We start from the raw sequence: 13,117 nt of genomic DNA, 5'->3' as shown, positions 1-13,117 counted from the left end.
TTCGCTAAAAATAATCTCAATTTTGAATTATTTTTTAAGTTGGGATTATTCTTGGTACTTTTTTTTTTTTTTTTTACAATTTCTCATACACTTATGGGCTGAAATTAAAACTGAAATGAAGCTTAACTAAAAATAATTTGAAGAGAACAGGCCATAAGACATACTCTATGATATATCTATGTAAAATCTTGTTTAATTCAATTTAAGATGCACTTTAAAAATATCAACTTTTTATACTACTAGTAAACTGTATTTATTTATATATTTATTTATTTGTGTTTCCAAAAAAAAAAAAAAAAAAAAAAAAAAACTATTTATTTATTTTATCCTAATTAAAAAACAAAATTAGAAATACCAACAGGCAAATGAAGCGAATGACAATACAAATATAAAAATTTAAGTCCAAATTATCCTTCAACTAAAAGTCTCGTTAGTTACAACGATAGTAATTAAATCAGAGAGATGATTAATATTACAAATGAGATCATTTAGCTATGTTCCATTGACGAATGAGATCATCTACTTCGCCAGCAACATCTCTGGTCTCTTTGGTTGGCATAATATCTCGAGCATCCATCCAAGGTTGTATGAGTGTAAGCATATGACTCATCCACTACATACGTATTAGAATTTAAGTAAATGTCAATGTTAAACGCAACCTGCAAATCCCGTGCATTTAAATTATAGAGCTAAATGATACTTACATATGCAGCGTTTTAGCGATCCATCGAACAATCCTCATCAACTAAATAACGATGTGATACATCAAAGAACCAATCATCATATTCTGGAGAGCAGGCACTAGGATTTGAATTACGCTGAAACTCGGAGAGAATTAGCTTGGATCCTCTTGGAAAGATTTGCCAAGTTGACTCAGTGGCCATGACCGGAAACTCAACATTATACAACTTGCTGTCCTCTGGCCTGTAAGCCTTCTCTGGCCTAGATATTGAAGAAGGAATCACCTGTTTGTAGCCTAACTGGCGTAACACCCGTTCAGGCATATATGGCTCAATGATATCCTGATACCGAAGCCACCCCAGGAATAAGGTCCTTGGCACAATGGAAGCAGGATTAGGACCATAAGGCAGCCAATTCACCTACATGTAGAAAGTAGACATCACAAGTACAAAAAATTAAGTATAATACTAGCTTGAAAATGTGAAGATAATGTAATTTTTGTAAGATATATACCTCCAAGGCTGTCAAATAATCTAGATGGGTACGAATCGAACGTAGTCGGGCCTCACTATTGTCCTCCATCTTGGTGCTCCACATAAGAGAGCGAGGGTCATTAGGGCCACAAGTTAGTCGTTTTTGGTGAGGTCGGAAACAAGGGAAGTACTCATATATCCATGCTTGTAGAAGTGTCAGACAACCAGCAATGCCATCACATGCACCCCGACTAGCAACCCCTAGCTGCCGGTACAGAAATGCCAAAGTTGCAGCACCCCACGCATACTTAGGAATCTTTCCTAAATCACAATCATAATTTACCTCAAGTATGCTAGAAGGTCTAATCCTACTCTCATTCTTATCAACAAATAATGAAGAACCAAGCATCAAAAACATCCAACTGGTGAACTTTGTATCAATATCACCAACCAATGTACCATCACGGCACAAAGCTAGAATAGATTCGATGGAGACACCATCATCACTCCAATGAGGTGTAGGGGGAACTACAAGCTCGTCTGGGGTCCTTCCAAGTAGCTCAGACATATCATGAATCAAATCCTTAGAGCTACTTTGGGAAGTATTCAAACAACCATCTACTGGAATGTGGAGGATCTGCCATACATCATGCAGCATAATCGTCATTTCTCCAAACGGTAAGTGAAAAGAATTTGTGTCAGGCTGCCACCGCTCCACAAATGCAGAAATCAACGGCATATCAATGTGTTTAAACATGCAAGATGGTAAGTGACCCAATCCAGTTGCATCAATCCGTGCCTGCATGAAAGGCAACGCCGTCTTTTTCCATCCAACAAGAGCCTCACAAGCATTGGTTAAGTTGTAGCATTTTAACACACCCCTTGGTTTTCCTTCCCAAATCCGCCTAGCAACATGACCTCCATAGCTAGGAATGACAGAACCATCAGATGGACCACCCGGCATGTCTCCCTTAACAATCCAAGAATCATCAACTACCGGTTTAGGCTGATCACTAGTCTTCCTAGTACTCGTCTCATTTTCGACAAATGCCACTCCTTTACGACCTCCGTGTACAGTATACTATCTCCTTGGCAGTGGAGGCACCTTATAAACACCACCCTTAACCTTATCAACACCAACCTCGAACTCAGAATCATTTTCATACTCGTCCTCATCCTCATCCTCATCATAACAATCCTCATCATCAAAAGGGCGATTAGCCTCGCCGAAATGGGCATTATTGGCATAGCTCTTGGGATGGCTCAACCGTGCAGCCTCCCTCTCCCTCCAAACAAAAGTATCATTACATCCAACTCGAGTTTGCATAGCACCAGAGCCATATTTCATGTTAGTTATCTCCCTTCCTTTCTTACCATACTACACACGAAGTAGTATTTATATAATCAATAATCATTATATTCTACCATTCAAAAAAATTCAGTAGCTAATACCTTACTATTTACTTCGAATCAAACATGTAATAATCAATGATAACAACCATCTATTTGTTCTTTTCATATCCAAACTCAAAATGAAAAAAAATAAAAAATAAAAACCATCCTCAAAATGTCATTGTTACACACAAGTATAATTAATCATGTAAACAAAAATTTGACTTCAATCCCCTTAAAAAGAAAAAACCCCAATTTTGACTTAAACTTAAATAATTAATTTTGTATTTTAAATTATTTACCACCCAAAAAATGAAAAAAGGGGGGGGGGGTTTATTCCAGCACCAAACACAAGAAAACAACAAATTTTCAATTTTTATTTATAATTTACGCAGATAATTAAACACAAATATTTAATCTTTGCAATTATTTGCAGAATAAACTTACAATCTGGGGGGCATGGGTTATCCCAGCCATCGCCGGCGCCGTCGCAAACCTCGCCGGATCCTTTCCCCGACTGGCCATATTGCTTTGAAAACGCCGGAAAGTTGTAGAGAGAGAAGTAGTGAAGTATATTTGTTGGGTGAAAATGTGAGTTCTGAGTTGGGGTTTTAGTGTTTTACTGTGTAAGTAGGGGCAAAATGGGTATTTTGGATTAGCAGTAAATATCCCTTCTCAACTGTTTAATATTCATCAATTTCAAGAGCAAGAGGAGAGAGAAAGAGAGAAAATGGCGGCAAAAGAGGGAGTAGAAGTGGCAAGAGTGAAACTAGGTACCCAAGGTTTGGAGGTAGGGATGACAACGGGTCGGATCTTTGCAATTATTTGTACATAGGATCTAGATCCGACCCGGATCCATCGGGTCTAGAAAATGAAGACCCGGATCCGGATCCGTCGGGTCTAACGGATCTGGATCCGTCGGGTCTAACGGATCCGGGTTTGGATTCGGGCCCACAACGGATCCAATATATTTTGCCTAATTTTTGCAATAAATGTAATGTTCAGGTCAAAAATTTTATTTCAAACTTACGTTGTTGGTTATTAAGTTCAACCCCAAATTAACCAACTTATACACTTATATTTTGAATTAAAATACAACAAAAAAAATACGATGTTACATATGAGCTAGTGAAAAAACAACGATGATGTATATAATATGAGCATCCAAAATTCATCTCTTGGAAGGGCTAATCTTTATCATTACTAACATTATCAACATTTTAAATAAAGAAATAAACAATTTTAGTTTTTTTTAATAGGAAAAATAAAAAACGGGTCCACGGATCTGGATCCAGGTCTAGGGCCCAGATCCAGATCCGTTTTTGTCAGCAGGACCCGGATCCGGATCCGCTGGGTCCAAAATTTGAAGACTCAGATCTGAATCCACGGATCCGGGTCGGGTCCAGACCCATTATTGCCATCTTTATTTGGAGGTAATGAATTATACAAAATACCACATTTTCTCTGTTTTCAATTTCTACTTATTGTCTTTTTTGAATTTAATAACATTTAGAATTCAATTCAGTTCAGTTCAGCTCAGCTCAATTCAGCTCGGCTCAATTCAGTTCAGCTCCTAATTTCCTTCTCTTATAAAATATTTATTTCAGTTCAGTTCAGCTCCATTCAGTTCAGTTCAGTTCAGCCGAGTTCAGTCAATGAGAACAGACCCTTAGTTATATGAATTACATGATCTCTTTTCAAAAAAAATAAAAATAAAAAAAATTACATGATCGTGATTTAGGATTGCAATTTATTTGTGTTTGAGTAATTGAGTTACTCCTTGTATGGTTGATTGGGTTTTGGTCATTTCTTTTGATGTCTCCTTTATGGGCCGGTTTTACGTTCTAATTGGTCGAATTTAACGATTTGGGGTAAAAATGTTTACAAATGTAATTGAAGGGTGTTGAATTGAACCACCCTTTAACGATTTGGGGTAAGAAAGTTTAGAAATGTAATTGAAGGGTGTTGAATTGAATCACCCTTAACGATTTGGGGTAAGAAAGTTTAGAAATGTAATTGAAGGGTATTGAATTGAATCACCCTTAACGATTTGGGGTAAGAGAGTTTAGAAATGTAATTGAAGGGTGTTGAATTGAACCACCCTTTAACGATTTGGGGTAAGAAAGTTTAGAAATGTAATTGAAGGGTGTTGAATTGAATCACCCTTAACGATTTGGGGTAAGAAAGTTTAGAAATGTAATTGAAGGGTATTGAATTGAATCACCCTTAACGATTTGGGGTAAGAGAGTTTAGAAATGTAATTGAAGGGTGTTGAATTGAACCACCCTTTAACGATTTTGGGGTAAGAAAGATTAGAAATGTAATTGAAGGGTGTTGAATTGAACCACCCTTTAACGATTTGGGGAAAAAAAATAAGGTTAGAAGTGTAATCAAAGGGTCATGATAGAGTGAGTGATCATATGAATTGGTTATAGACTTTATAGTGTTGAGTTGCCGTCATTGAAGTGCAAATCCGAAAAATGTTCTGAAATGATGATATATAAATACTCTTTCTGTCTTAACATGATCTCCATAAATCCATAGTTCTTAATAATATGAAGTGTAATATGCCAAGAACATAATTAGGAGCCAAGACATACGAAGTCTATTTTTGTCTTAACTCCTTGGTCTATTGCATAAGCACCCAAAGGATATTAGGCAAACTTGCAATGTGATCAGAGAAAAATTAACTTAGACAGGACATACTGTTATTCAAGTACAAAGAAGACATTCTAGGACTGTTATTGTTGATAAATAATTTACTTGTTCTCCATATAACGACTGATTTGAACTGTGTGCTAGTGAATCGTATAGCAACTCATTTTAGCTTCTGTATACACTGGTAGATTAGATTTGAAGTCCTTGTTATCTCAGAGTCAGAGATGAAATATAGATTTAGAAACCTATATCATATCTGCCTATACGTAAATTCTGTCACCAAGTGCTTCTATTGTACATACTCATTCGCTTTTTGCTGATAAGAAAGTCATAAATTTATATTCACCTTTTGCTTAAACTGGATGAGGAGCCGAGAAGGTTTCTATTCAATTTAATTTTTTACATCATTTTTTGTAGGTCTTGAAGTTGGGGTTTGGATGCATGGGCTTATCTGGAGTCTACAATGCTCCTGTTTCTGAAACCGATGGAATTTCTATAATTAAGAATACATTTAATAAAGGAATAACATTCTTTGATACAGCAGATGTGTATGGAGCTTCTACAAATGAAGTCCTTGTTGGTAAGGTATGCATTGCTCTGCATAACATTGTGCTTGTCGAGTTTTTCATGTTGCTTTCTCTTTCACAGATATCTCTGATAGGAATGTGTTGCATTAGTAGCTGACAAAAATGTGGTGTAACGATCATTTCCATCCTTCTTCCTTATGAATTAGCACCATTTGTAAAGTACATTCATCTATAGATGTGTCATAGGAAAAGTATATTTATACAAGTCTACGACTGTGAAATTGAATTATTTCCTAGTAAAGACAACATGATAATTACTGCAGTTAGAGATTGTTGTATGTGACTTACATCCCTCAATCCTTAGATAATAGTGCCACATATCTTATTCAGGCCGTCCAGTTACATGACCACTTTAGTTTGTAAACATAAAACTACTGCATGGTACCCTTAACTAAGATTCCAAAGAAAGATTGCATTTCTATGATGGAGCTAGATTCAAAATTCCTAGAAGTAGTGAAAAATGACCCCAATAAACTGTGGCCTATTATGTAGGGATGGAGGGAATAATGATCCAAGGTTTTGATATGCTTGTTTGCCTCTATGTGTTCTTGCAGTTCTAATTCGACTACTGACATGTATGAAATGTACCTAAATGTGTACACTATGCAGGCGCTCAAACAGTTGCCAAGAGAAAAGGTACAGGTAGCTACAAAGTTTGGAATTGTGAACATTGGACTACTTGGATCTGGATTTATGGAAGTGAAGGGTACTCCAGAGTATGTACGTTCACGTTGTGAAGCTAGCTTGAATCGTCTTGGTGTAGACTATATTGATTTGTATTACCAACACCGTATAGACACTTCAGTACCAATAGAGGAAACAGTAAGCCATCTATCCAGTGTACCTTTGTTTATATTGGCTCTGTAAGTTATTGGAAGAAGAATCTGATTTTTTGTCTGAAGCATTTTTTTGTCTAAAAGTATGGTGAATCGTGTGGAATAATTTTCTCAATAACTTCCATTCATGTTATTTGAATGTGCTTCTAGATGGGCGAACTCAATGTTGTTTCAAAGAATACTACAATAAGGGGGGGTTGAATTGTAGTACGAGAGATTAGCCAAACTTTTTGCGGAATTAAAATTAAGTTAGCTAAAGGAACTGAAAGATTAACTAAAGGAACTAAAGAATGCAAGAGAGATTTTACGTGGAAAACTCATTGGCCCCAACAAGGAGAAAAACCACGAGCACTTGGGATTTTGGGAAAAGAATCTTCACTATAATAGGACAAATGATCCTATTACAAGCTAATGACTCAAACTCAAGTTCCTCTACGAACTTGAGACCCTGAGGAACAAGTCACCCAACTTGTTACTCTTCTCTTCTCTTTCTCTGATCTCTTCTCACTTCTCTGTTCTCTCTTCTCTTTCTCTTCTCTTTCTCACTTCTCTTTCTCATACACAAAAGTTCACTCGAACTTCCCCATTTCCCAAATTACAACTCGAAAGAAAAATAAACTCTAGTATAAGAACATTAAGAACACTCTAATGAACTTGTGTGGAATTGACACTTGACTCGATTTGAAGCTTGAAAACTTATGTGAGCAAGGGTGAGTTTTTCCTTCTGAAATTAATGGCTATTTATAGATCAATAAACGCTTTGGAAAATCCTCTTTGTGCAGCAATTCCATTACGCCACTACTCCAACCCACTAAGAAGATCATGTTCCTAAAATTAAGGAAACATGAACTCCTCAATGTGCAAGACCATGACTTGAAAAAAATCATGGAGGAGTAGGCCGCAAGCTTTTAGAAAACGTGGGAGATTTTATTTTCTAAAGATATTTTCCGAAAATCAGAAAAAGGAATAAAATAAAATCTTTTTAATTTGAGAAAAAGATAAACGTTTAAATGATAACAGTTTTCCTAAAAACTAGCATGCACATATTTTATCTTTTAGACCAATTCCACACAGATTTTTCGAGTGCCATTTAATATCATATACTTACATAAATCCTAAAATATAAAAATATATTTAGTCTTCATGTTCTCTGATGAAGCTTCTACTCCGATGCTTCTGTTCCTGAGGAGGAACTTCTCTTCTCTGATGAGGCTTCTTCTCTAAAGCTTCTGTTCCCTGAGGGAACTTTCTCTTCTCCAGTCTTCATTTCTGAAGCGCCAGTTCATGTGGGGGAACTCTTCTATATGACTAGCTCTGCTTCTGGCCTTCTTGTTCCTCATGGTATTTTTACAAGACACTTCATTCTCCTAGTCTTTGTAACTGAGTACACACTTAAACAATCAAGCATTTATTAGTTTGTAAGTAAGTGAGGTTGTGTCATCATCAAAATCATTAAGTCCAACACTCAAGAAACTAGTTTAAGAAGGAAAAATTAGATACATTGGACTATCAGAGGATAGTGTAGACACAATAAGAAGAGCACATGCAATTCATCCTGTGTCTGCTGTTCAAATGGAGTGGTCTCTTTGGACACGTGACATTGAAGAAGAGATAGTTCCCATCTGTAGGTTAGTTATTCATGTATACTGCTAATAATTATCCACATATTCCAGTGTACGATGCTTTTTTTTGTTAGTACTTATTGAAGTTACCATGCATCTATCCGCACTGTTACTGTTTCTTCATCTTAGCTTTTTCTAGAAGTTCAAATCTCATTACATGTTATTACTTGCTAAAATTTGTATCTTCTGTTTCTATTTTCTTGGGTTGGTCGGAATTGATACATGTATACATACATACTTTGTATAATATACAATATATAATTGCTTGAAGGGTGTCAAGATTTCTTGTATGTATGTGATACTGTATTTATAGTCTGTATACAAAGTACATAACTAATGAGTGTAAACCTGCTATTTTTTTTCAACAGAGAGCTGGGCATTGGTATTGTTCCTTACAGTCTTCTTGGTCATGGATTTTTTGGGGGCAAAGCTGTCGTAGAAACATTGCCAGAAAACAGTATTCTAGTATGACAAAAGCTGATGACCATTTTGGATTTTTACACATCCTTTCCCTTCCATCTTTCCCCTCCACCTGGCCATGAACAAGGGTTGTTGAAGGACTTAAGTGGCTATTATTTCATTTTTCTAGACTTCACATCCTCGGTTTCAAGGGGAAATTTTGGACAAAAACAAGATAATATATTCTCGGCTGGATAATCTTTCAAAGAAATACGGATGCACTCCAGCTCAGCTGGCGCTGTCATGGATTCTGCATCAAGGGGATGATGTTGTACATATATCTGGTGGGTGACTTTATTCACTCTAATCCTCAGATGCTATGTGAAAATTATTCACCTATCAGACCTGTGGATTGGTGTGATAAAAACGTTTTCTTCCCTTGTTTGTGAATTGCTATCATAAACAACAATAGACCTTGTGAAATGAAGACACTATTCCATTGCCTAGAAAAAGACCTGGTGCTAAAGCTCCATGAAACGTATTTGCGCTTGCTGAGCTTTAGGTGATATCACCCCTGCACTTGGATAAGGTGGTACTGCTGATAGCTAGGCAATGGCTGATGCAATTACCTGCATGTACCATTATTCTTCTTATTTTTTATTGGAGCCGGAGGTGCACGTTATTAGTTTCCCTTGTGCACCACGGACACTGTAGGAGGAGCTTCTATCAGATCTACAAGATTTGCTGATGGAATTTTACTGATCAAAACTATCATTTTATCGATAAATTTATAAGCTAACGGAAACAAGGCCTTACTCTTACAAAGATTGTGTTCTCACTTTAAAATGATTTGTTTGCCTCTTAAACGAACAATGACTGGTTTCTTCTCAAAGTTGCACTTGAAGTCTCTTGTTGTTTCAACAAGGTCAGTTACTGATTTAGCACTGAAATGTGGAAATTAAAATGCTCTGCAGGGACAACCAAAATTAAGAATTTGGATGTCAATCTCGGTGCCTTGAAACCGAAGGAGTTAAGTGCACACTAAGGTACTCAACTTTAATAAAAGTTGCAATTAGAGTACCCTAGTTGCAAAAGTTGAGTCAATTTTCTTCAATTACACCTTTTTCATTGTTTTTTTATTCCAATTTTTCACTCTATTATCATGGTTGAAGAGAATAATCCATGGCTTGGACCACACTTGTCTCCCGCCAAAGGTATGCTACTGTAATAAATTTTTAATTTTTTTACTTCTTCTTTTTGTAATTTGTGTAATTTCATTTGTTTAATACTTGTTGTTGATAAAATATAGTTATAATTTTGTTTAGGATTGTGATTATGTTGCTATTAATTTTTTATTTTGGGGTTTAGGGTTTTGTTCTATTTTAATTTTCTTTGCAGTTTAATTTTTTTTAGTACGAATTTTTGTTTAAAGTATGAATTAATTGAATTATATAATTCAACAGTGTATGTGCTTGAATTGTGATAAAATTTCAATCTTTTTAAATTTGAAGTTGATGTAATGAATAAATTTTAATAAATGAAATGATTTTTTTTGTTTCTTATTATCACTCTTATTTGTTTTTTTATATGTTGTTACAGATTTTCAACTTAATCCATGTTTGATAGTGCACCATGGTGGATTTTGGTCAGTTGACAGTGGACTAGCCTGAACAATATGTGAGTGATTATTTCAGAAAGGGCACATACATGAAGGCTTATTCATACCTATTGGAGCCTTTGAATAATGCTGAGACATTGGTTACTGCCCCCCCATTGAAGAAGGTTCAACATAGGCCTCAGACAAAAAGAAAGTTACAAGTAGGTGAGGTAACAAAGTCTGGTAAACTGAAAAAGGTGGGCATTGTTATGACTTGTAGAACCTGTGGGATTCAAGGACACAACAAGAAAGGTTGCCAAAATGTCCCTAATGAAAACATAAACAACAAAAATGGGCCATCTGACAACAATGAACAGATTAGTTCAAGGAGTATACCAATGCACAATAGGGGTGTACGTGGGAGTATACACATATCCTAGTGGATATCAGAGGATAGCAACTGTAAGTGTCCACTACATTATTCATTAATTTTGCTTAACTTATAACAATCTGACTATTATTTAATGTTTATTTTGTGTAGCCTGCAAGACCAATAACACAGCCTGCATTCAATTTAAACCATCTTAGACCATCAGCAGTCTACTCAGACTTTGAAGGAGAGCCAAGAGTATCACTGGTCACAGACTGAAATGGGATCACAACACTCACTATTCATCACTACACAAGGCCTACAAGACTTAGCAATGGTTAAAAGAAATCAAAACAGGGCAAAGTAAAAGTAAGTTTACTCTCATGTAGAAAAATCGAAGAGAAGTTTCCCAGCGCGATTTTTCGTCTTTCTCAATTTCGCAACGAAAGATTTTGCTCCTAATTTTGCAGAAGCGGTGACAACTTCTACACTCCAATCATTCGGTGGCTTGATTTGCTCTTGTTCAGAGGTAAAAAATTTAAACTTTTCCTGTATTTACTTTTGATTTTCTGGTGTGCATTGTATGCGTATATAGTGGATTTTGCGGTGTTTGTGTATTTTTAGTTAATTATGTCTGAATCTGTAAAGAACTATGTTACGAGTGAAGCCATTGTGGCTGACCCATTTATGCACTTGTCCTCAGCGCCAAAGAAGGAAGCTGAAAAGTTCTCTCGGCGTGTTAGTACTTCTATTTTAGAAGACATTGATATTGTCGAAGTTGAGTCTGTCAGTATTTTTAATCAAAGCGACTCAGAAATTCTCATCGACGAGTACGACTCTAACATTGGCAAAATAAGTGTTTGAAGCGCGGAGATGCCGAGATCTAAGCGCCCAAATATCGGTTCTGGTCAGGCCGAGAGCTCCCTTAGACGCCCGGACAAAGAACCACTAGATGAACCTGAGACTCAAGGGCTGACATCCGTGATGAAGATGTTAAGTTAGTGGAGCGGAGCATAGATTCCGAGAGGGATGAGGATGAGGAAGAAGACGACAGTGTTAAGAGCATACTTAACATAATGTGTTTAGAGTACTAGCAATCTTGATCTTCAAGAAGAAAGACCTTTTGATTTTTTTTTTTTTTTTTTTTTTTGGTTTTGTTAAGAGCATACTTAACATAATGTGTTTAGAGTACCCTAACTGCAACTTTTGCAACTAGGGTACCTAAACTGCAACAATCATGCATGAAAGTTTAGTACTCATGACTGCACTTAACTCGAAAGCGAAGCTTACAGAAAAAGACCTGAAAGAAATTTCTGATTGCTGTACCTATCACTGAGATTGCAGGTGACATGACATATGCAGGCTTTAGCTCCAAGACATGGAGGTTTGCAAATACACCCTTGAAACTTAATTAGAGTGGAAGCCAACCACTTCGCTGGAAACTTTTAGGATTGGGGCATTTACAAGGGCATTGAGATTTTAATTACTCCATCTAATAGTCAAGTCTTATTACTACAATTCTTTCTTAATCCATACTATATTTCTAACCTAGAAATAATGTAATCATCTAAGCATGAAATACGCTGGTTATAGATTATGGTTGCCCCATGTTCTGCTTAAATAATTCATGTAAGAATTTGGAAAATATGTTCAACATTTTAAGCAGCTTGGCTCTTTTATGCTATTATCTGTTAGAGTATTGAAGAATTTAAGTAAAATTTCTGCATTTATTTATTTTATTTTATTTTGTTTATTTTATTTATGTATTTATTTATTTAATTTTTTTATTTTTATTATTATTATTTTATTTTTTTATTTTTTTGTGTGTGTTCATGTGAACTTTGCTAAACTTTCAATAAAATTGTGTGCAAAAACAGAGGGCACAAATTGAAGTGTTAGTTCAGTAGTTGATTATATAGTTATATATCTTCAGTGAACTGCAATTAGAAAAAAAAAAAAAAAAATCCATGTTGCAGATTATAACAGGCCATTGTTAAATAAATTATAGAAATATTGCACTTTCTGGGTGACAATTTCAAATTTCCAATCCTATATTATAATCCCAGGCCAGCCTATAAGATGAATATCATATTTTATGAACTATAGTCTTATGACTTATACGTCTGATCCATTATATTATTAATAGTCAAAGACAGGAAGAAGAGAAGTGCAAGGTTGTAATGGGCAAGAGAAGAGCGGGAACTTGAAGTTCCAAGGGTCAAACTTGGAAGCCAAGGACTTTTTATTATACTACTTCCATTAAATGTTTTCTGCAACTTTAGAGGGGTTTGCGGTTTATGATGCAAAATTTAAGAGGCAAATATTAGAGAAAGTTAAGGGAATGTAATACCCGAATATTTTATGATTTTATACAATATATTTTATAAAAATATAGTTTGTTTTTATTTATTATATAACTTTTCAAATCTCATATTTTTGTTTAGAGTTCGTAAAGTTTTAAAACCCTATCTTGTTTAGATAGCACTGTACTATTCAAAACGT

The 13,117-nt window shown here is 35.6% G+C and overlaps 1 protein-coding gene and 1 pseudogene across 1 annotated transcript; one reads left to right on the top strand and one right to left on the bottom strand.

The window, feature by feature from the left end:
• Positions 1 to 333: 333 nt before the first annotated feature.
• LOC110708415 (protein MAINTENANCE OF MERISTEMS-like) lies at positions 334 to 3,158 on the bottom strand. The gene is made up of 4 exons (XM_021886544.1): positions 2,994 to 3,158; positions 1,195 to 2,532; positions 705 to 1,100; positions 334 to 613 (listed from the first exon to the last, which is right to left on the bottom strand). The coding sequence occupies exons 2-3, from the start codon at positions 2,116 to 2,118 to the stop codon at positions 717 to 719; spliced, it is 1,308 nt and encodes a 435-aa protein (XP_021742236.1). The 5' UTR covers positions 2,119 to 2,532; positions 2,994 to 3,158; the 3' UTR covers positions 334 to 613; positions 705 to 716.
• Positions 3,159 to 3,276: 118 nt separating this feature from the next.
• LOC110708416 lies at positions 3,277 to 12,333 on the top strand (annotated as a pseudogene).
• Positions 12,334 to 13,117: the final 784 nt, after the last annotated feature.

This window comes from Chenopodium quinoa, unplaced genomic scaffold (assembly GCF_001683475.1).
Source record: "Chenopodium quinoa cultivar QQ74 unplaced genomic scaffold, ASM168347v1, whole genome shotgun sequence".
In the NCBI taxonomy this organism is placed as follows: Eukaryota; Viridiplantae; Streptophyta; class Magnoliopsida; order Caryophyllales; family Amaranthaceae; genus Chenopodium; species Chenopodium quinoa.
The sequence above is the reverse complement of the archived record's forward strand: the minus strand, read 5'-3'. Positions and strand labels throughout refer to the sequence as shown.

Excerpts from the sequence above, each read along its gene's own strand:
- LOC110708415 (XM_021886544.1), bottom strand. The coding sequence starts at position 2,118 with ATGCCGGGTGGTCCATCTGATGGTTCTGTCATTCCTAGCTATGGAGGT. Across the intron at positions 1,101-1,194 it reads ATTATTTGACAGCCTTGGAG|GTGAATTGGCTGCCTTATGG; the intron begins GTATATATCTTA and ends TTCTACATGTAG.